At 41.3% G+C, this 19716-nt stretch overlaps 3 protein-coding genes across 4 annotated transcripts; all 3 read left to right on the plus strand.

Moving 5' to 3' along the window:
- The first annotated feature begins 1507 nt into the window (after positions 1-1507).
- Positions 1508-5763, plus strand: LOC119501583 (3-mercaptopyruvate sulfurtransferase-like). The gene is made up of 2 exons (XM_037792035.1): positions 1508-2126; positions 3877-5763. Exons 1-2 carry the CDS (start codon positions 1535-1537, stop codon positions 4173-4175), a joined length of 891 nt encoding a protein of 296 aa, XP_037647963.1. The 5' UTR covers positions 1508-1534; the 3' UTR covers positions 4176-5763.
- Positions 5764-7645: 1882 nt separating this feature from the next.
- Positions 7646-13602, plus strand: LOC119501587 (SUMO-conjugating enzyme UBC9-like). The gene is made up of 7 exons (XM_037792037.1): positions 7646-7978; positions 8241-8326; positions 8621-8704; positions 9517-9589; positions 10509-10618; positions 11690-11769; positions 12133-13602. Exons 2-7 carry the CDS (start codon positions 8261-8263, stop codon positions 12194-12196), a joined length of 477 nt encoding a protein of 158 aa, XP_037647965.1. The 5' UTR covers positions 7646-7978; positions 8241-8260; the 3' UTR covers positions 12197-13602.
- Positions 13603-14255: 653 nt separating this feature from the next.
- On the plus strand, positions 14256-16145 carry LOC119501588 (testis-expressed protein 33). 2 transcript variants are annotated; one of them, XM_037792038.1, is made up of 4 exons: positions 14256-14460; positions 14547-14691; positions 15730-15840; positions 15959-16145. In XM_037792038.1, exons 1-4 carry the CDS (start codon positions 14425-14427, stop codon positions 16039-16041), a joined length of 375 nt encoding a protein of 124 aa, XP_037647966.1. In that variant the 5' UTR covers positions 14256-14424; the 3' UTR covers positions 16042-16145. The 2 variants fall into 2 exon arrangements, with proteins under 2 accessions (XP_037647966.1, XP_037647968.1); XM_037792040.1 differs by having other exon boundaries at positions 14268-14460; positions 14547-14679.
- Positions 16146-19716: the final 3571 nt, after the last annotated feature.

Raw genomic sequence — 19716 nt, forward strand, 5'->3', positions numbered from 1 at the left:
TCAACAGAGGGACACTGAGAAACACTCCGACCTCCCGACCAAGAAGAGAGGAATTCCATCACACCGTGTACTACTGTCTGGATCTATAGTGACTGTTTTATAAAATAAAAAAAATATTTTGAATGATATTTGCTCCATTTCTGCCCACTGCAGCTTTAATTGCTCAATGGATATTAAATGGTTATAACTATATCTATATTCTTGGTAATTTATTATGGTCCTTGGTATTCTTATGAAGGTATGTGTGTTGTTACAATCCACCCTGCACATGGGGGTAGATACTGTATAACATTTGACTTCTAGTGTTTTAGTCAATATTGTGACTCTAACATAAAAAAAACATGTGGTGACTGTTAATAAATAGAACATAAGTACAAGTTACCTCCATAAAAATGTTATCCAAATAGTTCAAGATTCAAGATTCACTTTATTGTCATTTCACTGAGTATTTGCATACACAGAAGTAAACGAAATAGTGTTTCTCCCAGCTCCCGTCAGTGCATTAAAAAGGATAGAATAAATAAGTTTTAAAGGGACTGTTTGTAAATTTTTACAAGTATAAATCTACCGGATCGGTTTCCAATGCGCGCTCGCATATGCCGCCTCGCGTGTGGCTATGCTGTTCAGACTCAGACTCCAACACAAACTACACGGACGCACCAAAACCGCAAAGTTCTATCTAGTGAAGCCTGTCTTGCAAAACGGTGTTGGCCGCGGTCGGAGGACGCGGGGGAGACCGTAGCTTTGGTCTCCAGGGCCAGAGTCTCTGCTGTACTCAGCACCTCTGCTCCTCTGCCTGCCTGCTTGCCTTCACTCAGCTCGCTCCACTTCACGTGCATGCGCGCACACTACACACTGCAGAAGAGTAGGTAGCTCTGAGAATATCTAGTAAATGTAGTGGACGTTTGTGCAGAAATAAATGCTGCAGCTCCTCCAGACCAACAGAGGTTTCCCGTGTCTTGTGAAGTGACGGGGCTCCGCAGCGAGAAACGTTATCGTCTCTGACCGGGTGCTGGTGTCTCCCTCCGGCTGCGGTCATAGACGATAACGTTTCTTTTCAGCCCCGGAGGCTGAAGCAGGAAAAGCCAACACTAGGATCAGCATTGATTCATGGGGAGACCTTCGTCTGGTCAGCTAACATTACTGCCAAGCAGGTGAAATATAGAGTGATATTGTGGTTTTAGCTGACGTGTGTCGCCTCATTTTTTTTGAGCGATGCTCGTTCATGTCTATTTGGAGCGAGCAAAGCGCGAGCAAAGCGCGAGCAAAGCGCGATCCCGACGCTGACTTTCGTTGACTTAACGGCCACAGGTGTCGCTGTTAACACGCATTTCTGATTCTTACAAACAGTCCCTTTAACATACCTAAAAATAACAATAAAAAAGATAAGTAAACATTTCAGACACAACTAGTAGGTTAATAATAGGTTTTTGAGTTTGTTAAAGTTGTCCCCGGTCTCCCCTACATGGTGCACAGTCCCTCACTGTGTCCCTCTAGCGCTCAAGTATTATTATTATTCTCTAGTTGCCTCGTCATGGCGGCTCAGACCCGGGCTCTGGTGTCAGGTCAGTGGCTGGCCGAGGCTGTCAGAAACAACCTCGTCGGACCTAAACTTCGCATCCTGGACGCGTCATGGTACCTGCCGAAAACCAAGCGAGACCCGCGGGCTGAGTTCACCCAGAAACACATCCCGGGCTCCTCCTTCTTCGACATAGACGACTGCTCTGACAAGACCTCCGCTCTGGACCACATGCTGCCGACTCCCAGCCACTTCTCCCAGTACGTAGGAGACCTGGGCATCGGCAGCGACACGCACGTCGTCGTGTACGACACCAGCGACTTCGGGTCGTTCGGCGCGCCGCGGGTCTGGTGGATGTTCCGGCAGTTCGGACACAGCCTGGTGTCGGTGCTGGACGGAGGGATGCGGAACTGGCTGGCTGACGGATACCCGGTGACAGCTGACTACTGCAAGCCGGAGTTCAGAGAGTACAAGGCGGCTGTGGTGGATGAGTCGTGGGTGAAGAGCTATGAAGACATCCTGGAGAACATGAAGACCAAGAAGGTCCAGGTGGTGGATGCAAGGTCAGCAGGACGCTTCAGGGGGCTCGAGCCGGAGCCCAGAGACGGTGAGCAAAGGGGTTGAACCAGAAGTGATGCCATAGATGTCAAAAATGTCTATAATAAAAATGTGTCATTCAGGGGAAAATGTAATAAGTGCACAGCCTTATTCTGCAAGTTTTAGCAACGAATTTCTGGTTACACAGTTAGTAACATTTGAGCATTGTGATGAACACAGCTTAGAGTCTAAGTATATAGTATATAAGTCTAATGCAGTGAGGGTCAAAGGGCAAATGTACTACAGAGTATAAGGGCCACATTGAGGGAAAAACATCAGAGATTTACAGAATAAAGTCATAATAAAAAAAGTAGTAACTACGAGAATAAAGTCATAACTTTACGAGAAAAAAATAAAACAATATTTAAAATTACTACTTTATAATATTACTTTATTCTCATAATACTACGACTTTTTCTCTCGTAAACTTCTGACTTTATTCTCATAATATTATGACTTAATTCTCGTAAACCTATGACTTTATTCTCCAAATCTCAGATTTATTTTTTTCCCTCAATGTGGCCCTAATACTCTGTTGTACCGTCCTACCATAGACCTACAACAATGATAAATAAAAATGAAAATGTAAACAAAAAACAGTTATTCATTTCCATTTTGTCAATGGTCAAACTTGTAGCACTAGTAGGCTGGTATGACATAAAAAAAATATATATATATATATATATTCACTCAAGGTCCAACTTATTAGATTTCTTCCAGGACTTCCAGCCACATCTCATGGTCTTCATCAGCAGACAGTTGTCATAGAGATGCTGTGTATTCCAATACCCATACTACCTTACTATTTAGTATGCCGGAAATTGTGTAATTTTTCTTTTTACTTTTAGTACGTACTGCAGCTTCCCCCACAAAGTACGTACTGTTGCATGCAGTATGCATACAATTGCGACTTCTTCATAACATTGTGCCTTGAACTTTGACCCTCGGGCTCATACATCTATCCGCTGCACAGAGGATTGTGGGTCAGAATAGCCAGAAAAGAATGCTGGCTTGCATACTGCAAAATGCAACTGGATATGTATTAGGACATCCTGGTATGTTTGGCATATTGCACTTGACATACTATGATTTGGGACATACACAATATTTTTCTGGCCTACTAAATAGTAGGGGTACTGGAACGCATAGTTAGTATGTCCCAATACATAGTATGTCAAATTCAGTATGCCAAAAATACCAGGATGTCCTACTACATCTGGTTGCACTTTGCAGTATGAAAGCCAGTATGCTTTTCTGGCTATTCTGACTCACAATCCTCTGCAGAGTGGATATACTGTATGAGCAAGAGGGTCAAAGTTCAAGGTGCAACGTTATGACAAAGTAGTATGTCCCAATTGTATGCATACTGCATGCAACAGTACGTACTTTGTAAGGGCAGCTGCAGTATGTACTAAAAGTAAAAAGAAAAAGTATGAAAAAGAAAAAGGATTTGAAATGCAGCCATAGTTTTATTTGCTGTTACATCAAGTACAAGCTTGACAGTACAAGTAGGCTAGTTTGACAAAATAAAATATTTATTTCAGCTACATCTCATGGTCTTCATCGGCAGATAGAGTTTGCTTTGTTATAATAGAGATGGTTTAACTGTCAGGGATGACAACTGAATCTACCAAATCTCCATGACAACTAAGCAAACTCTATCTGCTGATGAAGGCTGTTAGTTGTGGCTCCAGGAGAAATCTTAAGTGAACCTTGAGGGTCATTTTAGTTATTTAATTTTCTTGCCCTCGCCCTCACAGACACGCTGCCGGGCCACTTCCCCGGTACAATCAACATGCCGTTCCCTTCCTTCATGGACGCCTCTGGGAAGGAGCTGGGAACCGAGGAGCTGTCCAGACTGTTCAGCGAGGCCGGGGTGGACCTGGAGCAGCCGCTCTGGGCGACGTGCGGGTCCGGTGTCACAGCCTGTCACATCGCTCTGGCCGCTCACCTGCTCGGGCACCCCGGGGTGTGCGTTTACGACGGCTCCTGGTCTGAATGGTTTAAGAGGGCGTCTCCGGAGCACATCATCTCAGAGGGAGAGGGGAAGAAGGTGTGAATGAAAGGTGGACTACTGCAAGGATGGGAAAAGCAGTTAGTGCTGCCAACAAGAGCAATACATCATAACTATAACGCTAGCCGCATAGTATAGGCTATACTTTTTTACTAATGCTGAGGAGATGCTGTACAAGTTTCAGCAGGTGTCAGATACCTGTAGTGAAAATCTCCTCTTCTTATGCAAATTTTCTGACGTTCCTTTATAGGAAAGTTGCACATTTTTAGAAAGGTTTATATAATATCCTGAAATAACATAATGGGTTTTGGTTGTCAGTATTTTTAACAAGTTCAAAATGGTACAGTTTACAGGACATTTGGTTCATGAAACAAGTGCACTTTTTTGATAGGAAGAGGTCAATGTGGGTATATTGATGAATTATTTTACAAATGTTACAATAAACGGTGAGCGTCTTGTTTTGTTGCGCTACACATGGGTACAGAGTCATATCTTTTTTTCCCTGTAAAACATGTCATGACATGGAGGAAAACTCCTTCATTCAGTAACCAGAAAAGTGCATATTTAGCTTTGTTGGAGGGGCATGGGAGACAAAAAGGGCAAAGTACTGTAAATGGAAGAAATACCGATTGACCAAGTCTCCCTCACAATTCATGGGATTGATGATTTTGATGATTTGATGTGAAAATATTTTGCTTTTTTTGTTTCTCTTTATAACATCTTTAATTGTTCCAAATTTACTAAAATATAACTTGGTGTGAATCCAGAAATTAAAAAAAACTGAAGCAGATAATAGGCCAACAAAAAACCTCTTTTGTTGAGATGCCATACAACACATAAAAAAAAAAAAAAAAAAATGGGATGCTGACGCAGAGGAAATCAAAACCAGTTCAGTCCGGTTCCTGTGCTTGATTTGAGGTGTCTGGCAATATGCCCGATTTTCGGAGCAAAGTTTATGTATTTTAGCTTTTGTTACACCATGGTGGTACTATGTGCAACAGTACAATGCACAGTATTTAACTCATATGTGACCAGAAATGTGTACTAATGTTCAAAATAATTTAAAGATTCCCATTTTGAGAGTGGCTTAGAAAATTGCAGTGAAAGCTATGCATTTATTCCAACCTGCATTATCGTCTTTTGTTACAGGAAATTTGGCATCATTGAACTGTTAAACATGCATGGTATGAGTTATGTTAACCATTGTTTATGATGTCAGCTGTTACTACGCACTATTGGAGTAGAAAAGAAAAAAAGAAAAAAGAACAAAAGAGCATTACCACTGGGCAGAAGAGAACGATCTACTCTTTTTGAACGATTCTTCTCTGTGAACTGTAGACTTTGCTTACTGTATCTGCAGATGTACGTATTGCTTCAAATAAACCAGACTTTCCTCTCTGTGACTGAGAGCAGCTTCAGTGTCCATTTGGCGTCTGACCCTCATCCACTGACACACAGGTCGGCGTAAAGGCAGAATCAGAAGGATTTTCCGAAAAAAAAAAAAAACACTATATAATGTATTGGAAATCTGCCTGTATTTTCCTATTTTACTATGTTAGGGACATTTCTGGTCAGTGTAGGTCACACTATGACAGCTTGACAAAATTACATAATAAATTATTTTCATGACTTACACACTGACCTTGACTTTTACTTGACTTCAAAATGTAATGATAATACTATGGAATCCCATGTACTTATTAATAACATTTAATAACAGTGTACAAGCATAATGCATAGTACCCAGATATTAGAAATACAAGACAGGTTGCTGTGGGAAAAAAAATCTGTTAAACCTGCAGTAGGCAGAATATTTTTGGCATTATTGGGCAAAACAATCATAATAAACTTTCAGCATATTGTAATTCAAGTGTTCTGAGAGAAAACTAGACTTCTGCACCTCCTCATGGCTCTGTTTTCAGGCTTTAAACTTTGGCCAATCACAGGTCATTTCAGAGAGAGAGCGTTCCTATTGAGCGTTTCTATTGGCTGTGCTCTGGCTGGTGGGTGGTGCTTGGTATTTCCTCAACTGTTCTCAGCATGGCTGCCGGGTCACAAACTTTCTCATTTTACAGTTAAACAGTACACTACAAGATGTTTCTGAAAACATTTTATGCGAGAAATAGGCATTACAGTCACAGAATATTGATTCATATTTGATCAGCGCTGCCTAGTTTGACCGTTTGATCGGAGTTCGCAAGTGATTGACAGCTGCTCAGAGACGGCAGGCTACAGCTCGGCTCTGATTGGTTGCTTTTCTCCGGTCTGTGAAATCTTGCAGATGCCATTAGGAGCACCGGAGGAGACAGAGGCACAAGACTTTTTTCAGGTTACCTGTCTCATGCACTACTGTCAAGATATAATGATCCATATATATAGCGTTTAAAGGGACTGTTTGTAAGAATCAGAAATGCTTGTTAACAGCGACACCTCTGGCCGTTAAGTCAACGAAAGTCAGCGTCAGGCTTGCTCTTGATCGCTCTACATAGACATGAACGAGCATCGCTCAAAACAGTGAGGCGAAACACGTCAGCTAAAACCACGATATCACTCTATATTACACCTGCTTGGCAGTAATGTTAGCTGACCAGACGAAGGTCTCTCCATGAAACAAGGCTGATCCTAGTGTTGGCTTTTCCTGCTTCAGCCTCCCGACCGCGGTGAGACACCGGCACCCGGTCGGAGACGATAACATTTCTCGCTGCGGAGCCCCGTCACTTCACAAGACACGGAAAACCTCTGTTGCTCTGGGGGAGCTGCAGCATTTATTTCTGCACAAACGTCCACTCTACATTTACTAGATATTCTTAGAGCTACGAAGTCTTCTGCAATGTGTAGTGTGCGCGCATGTGAAACCAACCTGGTAGATTTGTAAGAAGTTACAAAGAGTCCCTTTAATAAATATAACTTTTTTAAATTATATATGTGATGGAATAATTGATACACAAGTTATCTTTGGAAGGAAGAGGTCCGGAGCTGATGATGTCTTACAAAAGAAGGTTTATTGAAGCTTGATCAAGGAGAATTGTCAGGTCTCCACAATAGATGCTCTCTGCGTGAAGGGCCTCACAACTCTGCCCTTCCTCCCCGGTGCTCAGTGTCTTACCCCTTATCATGTTTTGACTTACTCCGTTCCTCTGGCATCTCTGACCCTGGTTGCCCTAGCGACTGGCTCTACGGTCTCCACTACAGGCACAGCTGTACAGATAACGGTGGCTCCTCTAGACAGGACTCCAACCCAAGAATGTCAACAGAGACACTGACAAACACTCTGACCTTTCTACCAATAAGACAGGAATTGATGGAAAATTCCATCACAATATATACTCCAATTCTACCCACTGCTGCTTTAATAAGCAAATAAAAAACGGAGAGTGAAAAGCGAATCGTTTAGGGGTTGCATGTTGTCAAAATGACTGAATCATCCAAAAAACGTGAACTCCCCCAGAATGAACGCCACAACAGAGATGGCCGGCCGCCTCTGACGTGTGTCACTCGGGCGTCCAGTGAAGTGCCTGAGGGTCCTCACGAAATAAACAAATTGGGGTCCTTCTCTTGCTCGAGAGGCTAGCTGTGGAAACAACGGTGTTACTGGTCACATTGTTTTAACACGGCTGTGTGTAAACTGTCCAACAATAACACCGATATAAGTCGATTGAGTTTGCTGGAGGGGATGTTGATGAAAGCGCAGTTCGTCTCGGTTCGGTCCGGTACGGCCCAGCTGGCCCAGTAGAGCCGCGAGCTGCTTCTGTTCTGACCGACGGAGGAGTCAACAGCGTTAGCATTAGCATCAAGCTAACGGCCCCAAAAACAGCGTATTTCTGATATTTAGCCAAATAAAACAAGAGGTAAGTCGAGTTGAAATGAAGCCGTGCGTCGTTTGGTGGTGTTAAAGAAGTTTAATAGTATTAGTTTTTATAGGATTAGCGTACAGTGGCTACATGTGACGTTACCATGGTAGTAGTCTCATAAACATATAACGTCAACGTCGATGATATGTCGTAAAAAGGCCAACATTTAACGTTACTGCGTTCTCCAGAAGGTAGTCTGGTCTGAACAGTGTTTTTTTTTAATTGAATAATTGTTGTGTTTTGGGTTGTTTTCCCACAGGGAGGCGTTGATGAGCAGCAATGTCTGGCATCGCTCTTAGCAGACTGTCCCAGGAGCGCAAAGCCTGGAGAAAAGACCACCCGTTTGTAAGCATCAACATATTCACTCTCATTCAACAACAACTGTTACTGCACACTTTATTAGATTTCATAGGTTTAGTTCATAAGTGCTGCTGACACAAAGTAGATTGCAATTTTAGTCAACGAGCTCTCAGGTTATTTTATTCTAACGTTTTTATCTATTCTTTTGTTATTATACTGTTTAACTTGCACCAACAAAACCAAAGCAAATTCCTAGTGTATACCTCTTACACCTGGCATGAAACATGATCCTGATCCTGATCCAGTGATGGTTTGTGTGTTTCTTTTAAAACCACACAGGGTTTTGTTGCTGTGCCCACTAAGAATCCTGATGGGACCATGAACCTGATGAACTGGGAGTGTGCCATTCCTGGGAAGAAAGGAGTAAGTTAGCTACAACTACAGTCGCATATAAAAGTGGACCAGCCACTCTATGTGTCTCCACCAGTAGACCCTTTGAATACATTATATATATATATATATATATATATCAAGAACAACATACACATATGATACTCATATGACAGACATAAGCAATAAATTGTAATACACAAAGCAAATTTTATCTTTTAAACCATCCATCATCTGCAACCGCTTGTCGCGGAGGGGCTGGAGCCGATCCCAGCTGACATTGGGCAAAGGCTGGGTACACCCTGGACAGGTCGCCAGCCTATCACAGGGCTGACACATAGAGACAGACAACCATTCACACTCACATTAACACCTACGGGCAATTTAGAGTCAACAATTAACCTAACCTGCATGTCTTTGGACTGTGGGAGGAAGCCGGAGTACCCGGAGAAAACCCACGCTGACACGGGGAGAACATGCAAACTCCACACAAAAGGGTCTTAAGCCGGATTCGAACCTGCGACCCTCTTGCTGTGAGGTGCCAGTGCTAACCACTGCATCACCATGCAGCCCCATCTTTTAAACCTTACAATCTAAAAAAAAAATTGGGGGAAATAATAAGCGCAGCATTTAAAGTTCATAGTTTGAAGGACACTTCCAAGTGTTGTTATTTGTTTATTTATTCTTTAAGCAAGGCGTGCAGGATGCTTGCAAAACAGAAAATTGCTTCGGCCTTCATACAGAGAAAGGCCAAATACACAAGGCCATTCTTGTATCTTTACTTTTGTTTAGTCTCTTTGCAGTTGTTTAATAAAGCAGTTATTGTTTCCTTGTTCTCTCGTTAGACCTTGTGGGAGGGAGGACTGTATAAACTCAGAATGCTGTTCAAAGATGACTACCCTTCCTCACCACCAAAATGTGAGTACCACTCCACACCCGGTACACGGTTTCATTCTATGTTGAAGGACATATATTTACATGCTGCTGTCTATTTAAAACTTGAAAATAAGAGTTTTGGCAACTAAGTCAGTATACCAGGTTTAGTCCGTACACCACCTGGTGTAAAACCCTGAGCAAAAGATGACGGTATTTTAAAATAGTTTTGTGATCCTTGCCGTTTTCTGAGATTGACGCTGCTGGCACATTTCGATGACGTCATACGCGGAGAGAGTGAGCCGGAGTAACATTTAACATTTCTTAACTATTAGAGTGCTAAAAAAAAATACATCCATATAGCATTTGCCGCGCTGAAATACATGGTGCACATTCATAGTATCGATACAATATATTATTTACCTTGCAAATCCATTTGAGATCGATATATGTCCCCCCGTGAAGGACAGCTTGTCGAGTACCTATCGATGTAGATGGATCGTTGATGTAGTAGATGAATCATTACACCCCTAGTGCTTTAAATATCCAAAACATATTGTATGCTGAAATTGCATAAAACTTTGTATATAATACCCCGTCTGGTAATGATAAATGATGCTACAGTAGAGTATGAGGGTGCAGCGCTACTAATCTGTTCTTTAAAGGTGCTAAATACGATATTCAGTTCATTTCTAGTACATCCACACGGCTCTTAACATGGCGGCTAGCAGCTAACATGTTAAACAACGGCAACAGTGCTGACAGAAATAAGTGTTAACCTGGGGGGGAACCAGAGGGTGGCCACTACGCACTAAACAGATCCTCTTGTGTTTTAGAGATATTGACTTCAGATAATGGCAGCTCTCTTCAGGAACTATATTTTACTATGTAAATGAAATCTTCAGCGGTCCCCTGTCAGTCTTGCTTTAAAATTCTCACTTTCTTTTCAATGACTTCCACTCAGGCAAGTTCGAGCCACCAATATTCCACCCAAATGTCTACCCATCCGGCACCGTGTGTCTGTCCATCCTGGAGGAGGACAAAGACTGGAGGCCCGCCATCACCATCAAACAGGTCTGAACTCTCCACAGTCTCTCTCTTTTTTCCTACTCCTATCAACAGTTGGTGCACTTTTTCACCTGTTTATTAATCAAGCCATACGCTACTGTGGCCTTTTGACGGGTGAGTAGAGTCTAATTGTACACTGCAGAGACTGAACGCAACATTTTTATATTATTACACTGTATATTACACAGTACCCAGCCCCGTACTGTTCTCTTCTGGTTTATCTTGTGTAACGGAACTGCTGCTAGATGGTTGATGGTCGTCAGCTTCCTCTTGGTCCTGAATTCCTCCGTGCTAGAATTACAGCATTGACCCTGCACTAATTTAGATATAAAGGGAAATTAATTAGCTTATACAGTCAGAGTTGAATATGTTTTGAAACTTCAGTAATTAACTGGTTTGAAGGTTTAAAAACAAAATAGAACAAATCTTACTATAAATACTATTAATCAAACAATTATGTATGCATTATATTATTCAAACTCAAAACTTTATATTTTACATTTACATTCAAAAAGGAAATGACAACATGATTAAGGGCTACAACTTAAACAAGACCTTACATTTCTTGATCTAAATAAAACATAATCCATGATGGATAAATTAAAAATGCATACAAACCTATATAAAAATGTGTTTATGAAAAACACTTCCATCGTCTTCTAAATACTACTATTATAAAAAATAAATCTGAGAAACAAACCAAAAGTGCAGTTGCATTCAGTAACAACTATGTACTCAGATAAATAACTCTAATAGAGCAGAAACTTCTGATTCTCACAGCACACTGTACAGTCACCTCAGCTTCAAACAGATTGTAAAATGATGCAAATAGCAGTTATGAAATGAAAGTTCAGTTTATTATACATACATCTGTCTGAATGACCTTATTCTACGGTACCACATCAGCTGGTTCATCATGACATTGACATTGCCACTCTGACAGTCTGACAGTGGATCCAGGAGGGCTAACTGCCGTGAAGCAGAAAATGAAAGCACAAGTAGTGAGGTTTCAAATAAACCAGTAGACTATCACACTTTGCTTCACACTGACTGGAGGATTGTTGACTGTGTTTTCAGATCCTGTTGGGTATCCAGGAGCTGCTGAATGAGCCCAACATTCAAGACCCAGCACAAGCAGAGGCTTACACAATTTACTGGTGAGTCTGACTGCTTTCATGACTTCGCTTTACCCACCCAATAGCCTACAATTGAAGCCTGAATGAAAGTTGTTGGCTTTTTACGTTTTACTAAAATCTTTACCAACCCTGCCTTTTAAGCGTCCTGGTTTTATTCCAACTTTGATTCAAGTTGTAATTTCATTCCAAGGTCATGAATTGTAAGGTCAAAGATAAGTCATGTCACAGGCATTTTGTAGACCAAAGGCAAGTCATAACACAAAAGAAGAAAAATATTTCCTGTTCTTTCAGTACTTTATACGCTGATATGTTATCAGTTATGAAATGGGACCTTTTAAATAAAAACATTATTATGGTTAAAATGTCTTTATCTTTGTGTTTCAGTCAGAACAGGATGGACTATGAGAAGCGGGTAAGGGCACAGGCCAAGAAGTTTGCCCCCACATAGAGAGGAGGAGAGCTGGCCTGGATCCCGCCTGAGCAGCCTGAACTGATGGAGGTGACACACAGGAGGCAGGCAGCACATGATGGACCACTCCAATAAGAATCCAGTTTTGAGTATTATCATACTATTATTACACAGGTGACAAGTGAGCCTGTTTTTCTCTCTTTTTTTCTCCTTTCTTTTTTAAACAACAAGTTCAATAAGGTCATAATTTTACCATCAAGAAATATTTATAGCTGATGACCCTAGAACTCTGCTGTCAACACGACCGTTGCTATTTGTAACTCTTGTATAATCCACATCTCCAGTTTTGTTTGAGTGCTGCTGAGCTCGCTCATGCCTCCATTAATACTATAAGTCATAATAATCTCTCAACAGAGCCGTAGAAATAAGATGTCCAAACCACTCTGTGTAGTTTAGTCCGTTGTGGCAGAGGAGGAGATTTTGTTTATTCTTAAACTTCCTGTTTTTTATCGAACCCCAGAAGTATTGTAGCTAGTTCATGCTTATTATGGGCATGGACTGGGACAAAGCAGTCAGACGCACAGTGGAAGTCAGTCCTCCCGTTGTGCTGCGCATCCCTCGTTTCGTTCCTATCCCACATCCCTCACATCCGAGTTCCCAGAAAAGCATCAAAAGAATACAGTCAACGCGTTAAATTCAGGTAAAAGACAATCCTGCCACTTGTATATTGGTTGTAAGCTTAACTATGGTAGTTAATGTTGACAGGAAGTGGTGCTCTGTCCACCTCAGAGAAGGGACAATTTACAGGAGGGCACATTGGGTCAGGGCTTTGCTTCCACCAATGAGTTTAAATCATCTTTTATTGCAGTGGCGCCAAGATAACCTTCAGATTCTTTTATGTGAATCCAACTGGGAGTGAAACTATTTACAGTGTTTTCACTTCCTGCACATTCAACACCAGTTTGTCACCTGCTTCTGCGATAGTACGAGATAGAGGAGACGTTGCATTGTAAAACTAACAAAAGCTGCTGCTGCGTGTGTTAGTTTTTAGAGCTCGATCCATTAGAAATAACATACCATCACTTTTCGTTATTTTATCCCACAAACGCTCACAAAATAAACACAAACCTGTAGGCTATAAATCAAAAAAAGCTATTAAATCCTCAAGTCGATCTGGCAAAACAGCAGCTGAAGGATCCTCATTGGAATGGCCTCTCAACCAGCAAGGAAGACGGACGAAAGTGCACTTGAGAGCGAGCGAAGGCCTGAGATTTTTTTGCCTCTAAATATATGAGTGCATGTACATAATATAAATACTGAAAAATTGTGGAAGTTATGTTTTATATTGTTTTAGCCAGTTGACATTTGTGTGTGGTATTATAACAAAGAACACAATAAATGGCATAAAATTGTGAAATAAAGTTGAATAAAAGAAATAAAAAATGTTTTGTTTTTTTTCCAGTGAATTACTTTTAAACAACACAAACAAAATCCAGTGTTTGAAATCACGGAGGGAGTCGGGGTTCTTTGCTTCAAAAGTGACAAAATGTTGGTCTTGAACACTGATAAATACCTATCAGGAATTAAATAGGGCTGCAACTAATGATTATTTTCATTAGTATTTTCTAGATTAATCATTTGGTCTATAAAATGTAAGAAAATAGTGAGAAATATTCATCCCAGTTTGTCAAAGTCCACGGTGATGTCTTCAAATGTCTTGTTTTGTCAGTCCAAACCCCAAAGATATTCAGTTTAATATGATATAAAAACAGAAACGCAGGAAACCTCCATATTTGAGGGGCTGAAAACAGCATTTTCTGACATGAAACATTACTTTCATGATAATCGAAATAGTTGGCTACGACTAATTGTTGCAGCTGTAGAATGATATATATGTCCTATGATGGAGAATGTGTGCATTTGCAAACCCTCTGGATTTCCGTTGTCACTGGTTGGGTATTAATAAAACCATTTATTGACATCATCTGACAAACTGTTCTTCCAAATAATTACTTGATTTCCGCCCTCACCATTCTCATCAAAGCAACAGGTGTCTGGCTCTGAATAGAAAATAACATCATAATTGGGCAAACTAAATGTGTGTGCAGCTCATTTCTCTTTAAATGTCACAAGTTTTTGTCTTCTTTTTTTTTGTCTTGTCCAGACATGAAACCTGACGTAACCTTCTCGGGTGTCTTGCATGACATTCTAAAGAAATTTAACACCTTTTGTTTTGGCTCACCTCTCCTGCGAGTTATTATCTCAGTATGACCTCAATTGGCCAAAAAGACACAAAGAAACAGGTAAAAACATTTTTTTTTTTTTTTTGCTGTTGCGTGTTAACAATGTGTTGTTGGTTATGATTTCCTCTGAACATGCTGTGTTGTAGGTGAGGGCAGTAGAAAGCCCCCTGGTGCCGTCCCTGTCGCTGCCTCGCTATGTTGATCTTGGATCCGCCTTTTTGCACCCCCACCACAGCTATCACAGCCTGGGCCACTGTCTTCGCACCAACATATTCCCAGGTCTGTACATCAGTATGTTTTAACTCTATAAAAGGTCTCCTTTAATATAAATGACCGTGGGTGTGAGTGGGTGGACAATACGTCTTTCAGCTGAGAAGATATTAACCAGTTATTCATATATACTCATCTGTCAATATGTTGTTAGTCTAACATAACATTAACATTATTTTACCGGCAGTGGTCACCTGGACAACATTGATAGTAAATCAAGAGAGTAGTTGAAACGTGATCGGTCTTATCCTGCTGAATTATTCAGCTGTGCATGTTGCCATGTGTCCTGTGTGACACGCGAACTTACTCTCACTCACTCTGTTTGCTCGTGTGCCAGGTGTGATACGTTGTTGTTTGGCTAAATCAAGAAAAATAAATAGTAGTAATAGTAAATAACACAGTCTTCCTCTTACAAATAAAAAGTTGAATTAGAAAAAAAACACCCACTTTCAATAAAAAGGGGAACGTCACCTAAATTAAAAATTCCAATATGTTTTTACACAACGTAGTCGGGGGGGTTTATAGCGCTCCGCGTATCCGTCCTTCTGTCCGTTTGCGTTTCACACTTTAGTTTCCGGAGCAGAACTCAGAAACTATTTAACTTAGGACCTTCAAATTTGCTATGATGGTTGACAGTGAGGTCTAGTTGTGCATTTTGGGAGTTAGAAGCCCAGGGTGCCCAAAATTTCTGACATTTAGGCCAAAACATTTAATTTTTTTCAACTCCAATTTCCTTTCTGGAGTGGAACTCGAAAACTATTTCACTTAGGAACTTCAAATTTGGTCTGATGGTTGACAGTGAGGTCTAGTTGTGCCTTTTGGGAGTCCAGGGTGCCCATTAGTTAATCAGTTAATGCCTATTAATTCCATTAGTTCCAAAAGGGCAAAACCTTTGCCCTACTTTAGCAGTGGTCAAGCGGTGAGCATGCCTAGTTTACAGTCTTTTTTGTAAGGGCATGTTAGCATTGACATATTGAACATGTTAGCATTCTTAGTTAATTTTATTCCCTTTATCACCCTTTTTCTTCACTTTCACCTCTTTAAATCCTCTGTCTCTAGGTGCTCCTCTAACATGGAAATCCCTCTCCAGGGACTCTTACATCAGCCACCCTCCGGCTGCCGGGCCTACCGACCCCCATCTCTGGTACGGCCACAAGACGGATGAAATGGGTACGTCGTACTCTCTTTCCCCCTGTCCCTCTTTATTTCTCTTTCATTGTTCATTGATGTGCTTAATTATACCTTTCACTGTTCACAACATGCATTCATTTCTGTGGCTCGTCTGCAGTCCAGTGGACGGAGAGAAACATCTTGAACCAGAAGCTCGACAAGACACTGGCAGAAATGAAAAAAAAGAGCAACGCAAAATGAGGTCCTGCTTCCTAGCCGTGAGACCACAACACACACTGCGCCCTTGTGATTCACACCGTGGGTTTCTTTGGAAACTCTAAAATAAAGTGTGATTTGAAACTATAGATGCTGTTACCTTGTTGCTTAACAATAAACAAACAAGAGGGAGGGTTATGGTAGAGGTGAAATACCACTACAAGATTACTGGTTAGACAAAAGATATCTGTGATAACCCTTTGGTTGAGGCTAATCCAAACTATGTTACAGGTGCTTTAGAATATTGTGTATTTTTAACGTCTTTTTTCATCTCCATCTACCTTGAGATGATATATTGATGAGCGCTGTCTAAAGTTTAGGGCACATAAAACCCTAAAACCCATAAAAGTCCCTTCTCAGACTAAAACTAAAGGAGCTAAACTGCTGAACGCTAGCAGCAGCTGAAGGGGTTACTCGTCTCTCGGTGTGATGTGTAAACGCAGCAGAAAGGTGGTTTCAACAAAAACCACTGAAACTTGCTTTTTTGTCACAACCTGCCTCTCCTACCAAGCCAGACCTATATGATGAGTATCTGTAGTAGTAATCTGATCCGTTCTACACTACACAGAGGAAGGAGGTTGAGGAGACCGTTTGAAGTCACAAAAAAATGATTCTACAACGCAAACTGATAACATCAGTCAGCACTGATCTAAATAGCACTGACTTGTTGTTGAAACTCATCTCTGTTATACACATGGAGCTAATGCTATAGGTGAAGTTGGGTTAAAGCAGTTCTCATATCATGTCAGATGATTTATAACGAGGTATTGAAAAATAGCCAACACTTAACTATTCAGAATTACATGTCAATCGTATGTTTTAGTTCCATAGGTTAGCTTATACATGGTTTTATGTCGACATGTCTTTGCTAGCCTCCATTTAGCAAAGAATATGTGGATTAACTCACATAATGATCATAGAATAATTCTGAATTTTTAGCCATTTTATGGTAAAAATTGTAAATTGTCCAATACTTAGTGGTTTTGGACTCAATAGTTGCAAAACTATAATTACATTCCCATCAGCCTCAGCTATAGGCCTACTTGTGCTTTGTGCTAATTACCAAATGTTAGCATGCTCACAATGAGAATGCTAACCAGTGTGCTACCTCCATGGTCTGAAAAGTGAAGCCAATGCTGAAGTGCCTTAAACCTGCATTCTTTCTAATAGCCAGCAGGGGGCGACTCCTCTGGTTGCAGAAAGAAGTCTGATTGTATAGAAGTCTATGAGAAAATGAGCCTACTTCTCACTTGATTTATTACCTCAGTAAACATTGTAAACATGAGTTTATGGTCTCAATCGCTAGTTTCAAGTCTTCTTCAATACAGCGTGATGTTCATTTAGTGAATTATGGTCCCATTTAGAGTCAAATAGACCATAAAGCAGGGGATGCTTTATGGCGTGGCTATCTTGTGATTGGCAGGTCGTTACCATGGCGTTGTCCGTGTCGTCTTACAACTTTAACCCTTTCACAGTGTGTTTTCAGTTCATAAAAGTTCAATTTAACCTCTTGGTCACCTAAAAATGTCTTATTCAGCGTTTGGTTTTACTTAGCCTCACCCTCTCGTGTCACTTGTGGTTGCAAATAACCAAGACGGCGACGGCCAAAATGCCAAACTCAAGGCTTCAAAACGGCAGTACACAAACCAATGGGTGACGTCACGCTGACTACGTCCACTTCTTATATACAGTCTATGGTGCCAACATGCCGATGTTCTATCTGATGAACATTGGCATGTTAGCAGGCTAACATTAGCATTTAGCTAAAAGCACCACTGTGCAAAGACAAGTACAGCCTCATTGAGCTTCATCAACTCTGGCCCCTACTTACAGGAGTTGAACATACTCAAGTGTTTGACTATTCCTCTATATGAGTCAGTAAAACGTGTAAATTGTAAGAGTTACATCATGTTTTTCTATAGACTTACAGGGTCTTTCAATATGAGTGTGCCCTCCCTTGTTATTGTTCTCACCTTCTCACCCCCCAACCCCCCCTCCCCCCGTCTTTGTGGTCTGTTGATGGAGACTGTTTTCTTGTTACCTTCCGAGCACAAACATCACTATGGCCTTCTCAGCAGCTTCCCGCCTCAGGCTCGGCGGACTTTGACCTTTCGGCGAGTGATGCGCGCTCTTCTTCCTCTTGCACCTCCTCTGCACGCTTCAACCCTCCCCTGCCCCTGTCTCTCCTCCTGTTACCGCTGCTAGCTGATGCTGACACCTAAGTAAGTGCATCAGATCACCCTGTGTCCCACTGCAGACCTGAAACCCACTCAGGCACCCAAACCAGGCGTCTGCTGACTGCATGAGTTCAAACATATTGTGTTGCAACAGTTGTTGTTGTACGCGTGGATGCTTTGTGGTTTGTAGGCCTATATGTACAGCGTGGATGAGTGTTGCACAATGGCCCTTCATTGAACTTTAAGACTGAGATGAACACTTGGAGATACTAGAACATCGATCTTACCTAATCTGCGCCAAACTTACTGCACTCACATTTTGCCGTTTGACTATAAAGGTAAATGTAATGGGTTAAAATATACTCTTACAAATGTTTCTCTGTTTCGCCATCCCTTTTCTTCCCTATCCATCTGCAACATGACTATTTTCAGAATTTAGTTTGATTGACATTCAGTTGCATGGATAGATGTTAATTAAAATCTCCAAGCAGCACGCATGAGTCTTATATCATATATTGTTGCATCACAGAGGCCCTGGCATGATGAACAAAGCACGTTGTTGATAATTAGGGACTGTATGGAAATTATTGGCGTGGGAAGGGGGCTGAACTTTATGTTTGACTTTTAAAAATATCAAGATCCTCCTCAGGCATATTAATATTTGGTTTGGACCATAGACTGTATATAAAGATGGTACGACACTTGCTCCCACTGTAATGAATTGAAGCCGAAATATTCCGGATACGGGAGCTGCCGTCTTGAGATCTTGACGTCATTTGGAGCCAGAGTCTGCGCAGTAGTGATCGGGGGGGCTGGAGCCGCGGTATCGAGGTCACCCAACTGAACCAATCACGAGCCGAGCACGGCCGCAGCTTGTCATTGAGAGAGACTCACAGCTGCCAATCATGACGTCTCACTCCCTTATTATAGCCTCAAATAACTAATTAAAACCAAACTTATCAGAAATATGAACACTTGAACATCCATCAGTGTGACAAGAACTACCTGAAATGACAGAAACCATCTTTGGGAAACATTTATGTAACGTGTTCTTTGACTTTTTAAGTTTGGCCCATGTCCCATCCGCTAACATGGAGGAGGTAGGATTTATGACCTATACTGCAGCCAGCCACCAGGGGGCGATCGAGATGTTTTGGCTTCACTTTTGGGGAGCTGTCATGTCTTCCTACTTTATATACAGTCTGTGGTTTGGACCCTACGTTTGACGTGGGGAAAAAAATTGCATCCAAAGTAGATAACCAATCAGATGTCCCAATAAAGCAGTACTATCCTGCACGTCGTTGTCGGAGAGTTTATGTATAAGACACTAACAATACAACAAGCATAAAACCCCCCTTATTTATCAACTCAACTCAACTGATTTCAAGCTGAATATGTAAAGGGAACAATAATTCTTACATAGCCCAAATAGTAGTGGAATTAGCATTTGCAAAAATGACGGTAAACGTGATAAATGGTGCAT

The sequence above is a fragment of the Sebastes umbrosus genome, chromosome 14, assembly GCF_015220745.1.
Source record: "Sebastes umbrosus isolate fSebUmb1 chromosome 14, fSebUmb1.pri, whole genome shotgun sequence".
Lineage (NCBI taxonomy): Eukaryota > Metazoa > Chordata > Actinopteri > Perciformes > Sebastidae > Sebastes > Sebastes umbrosus.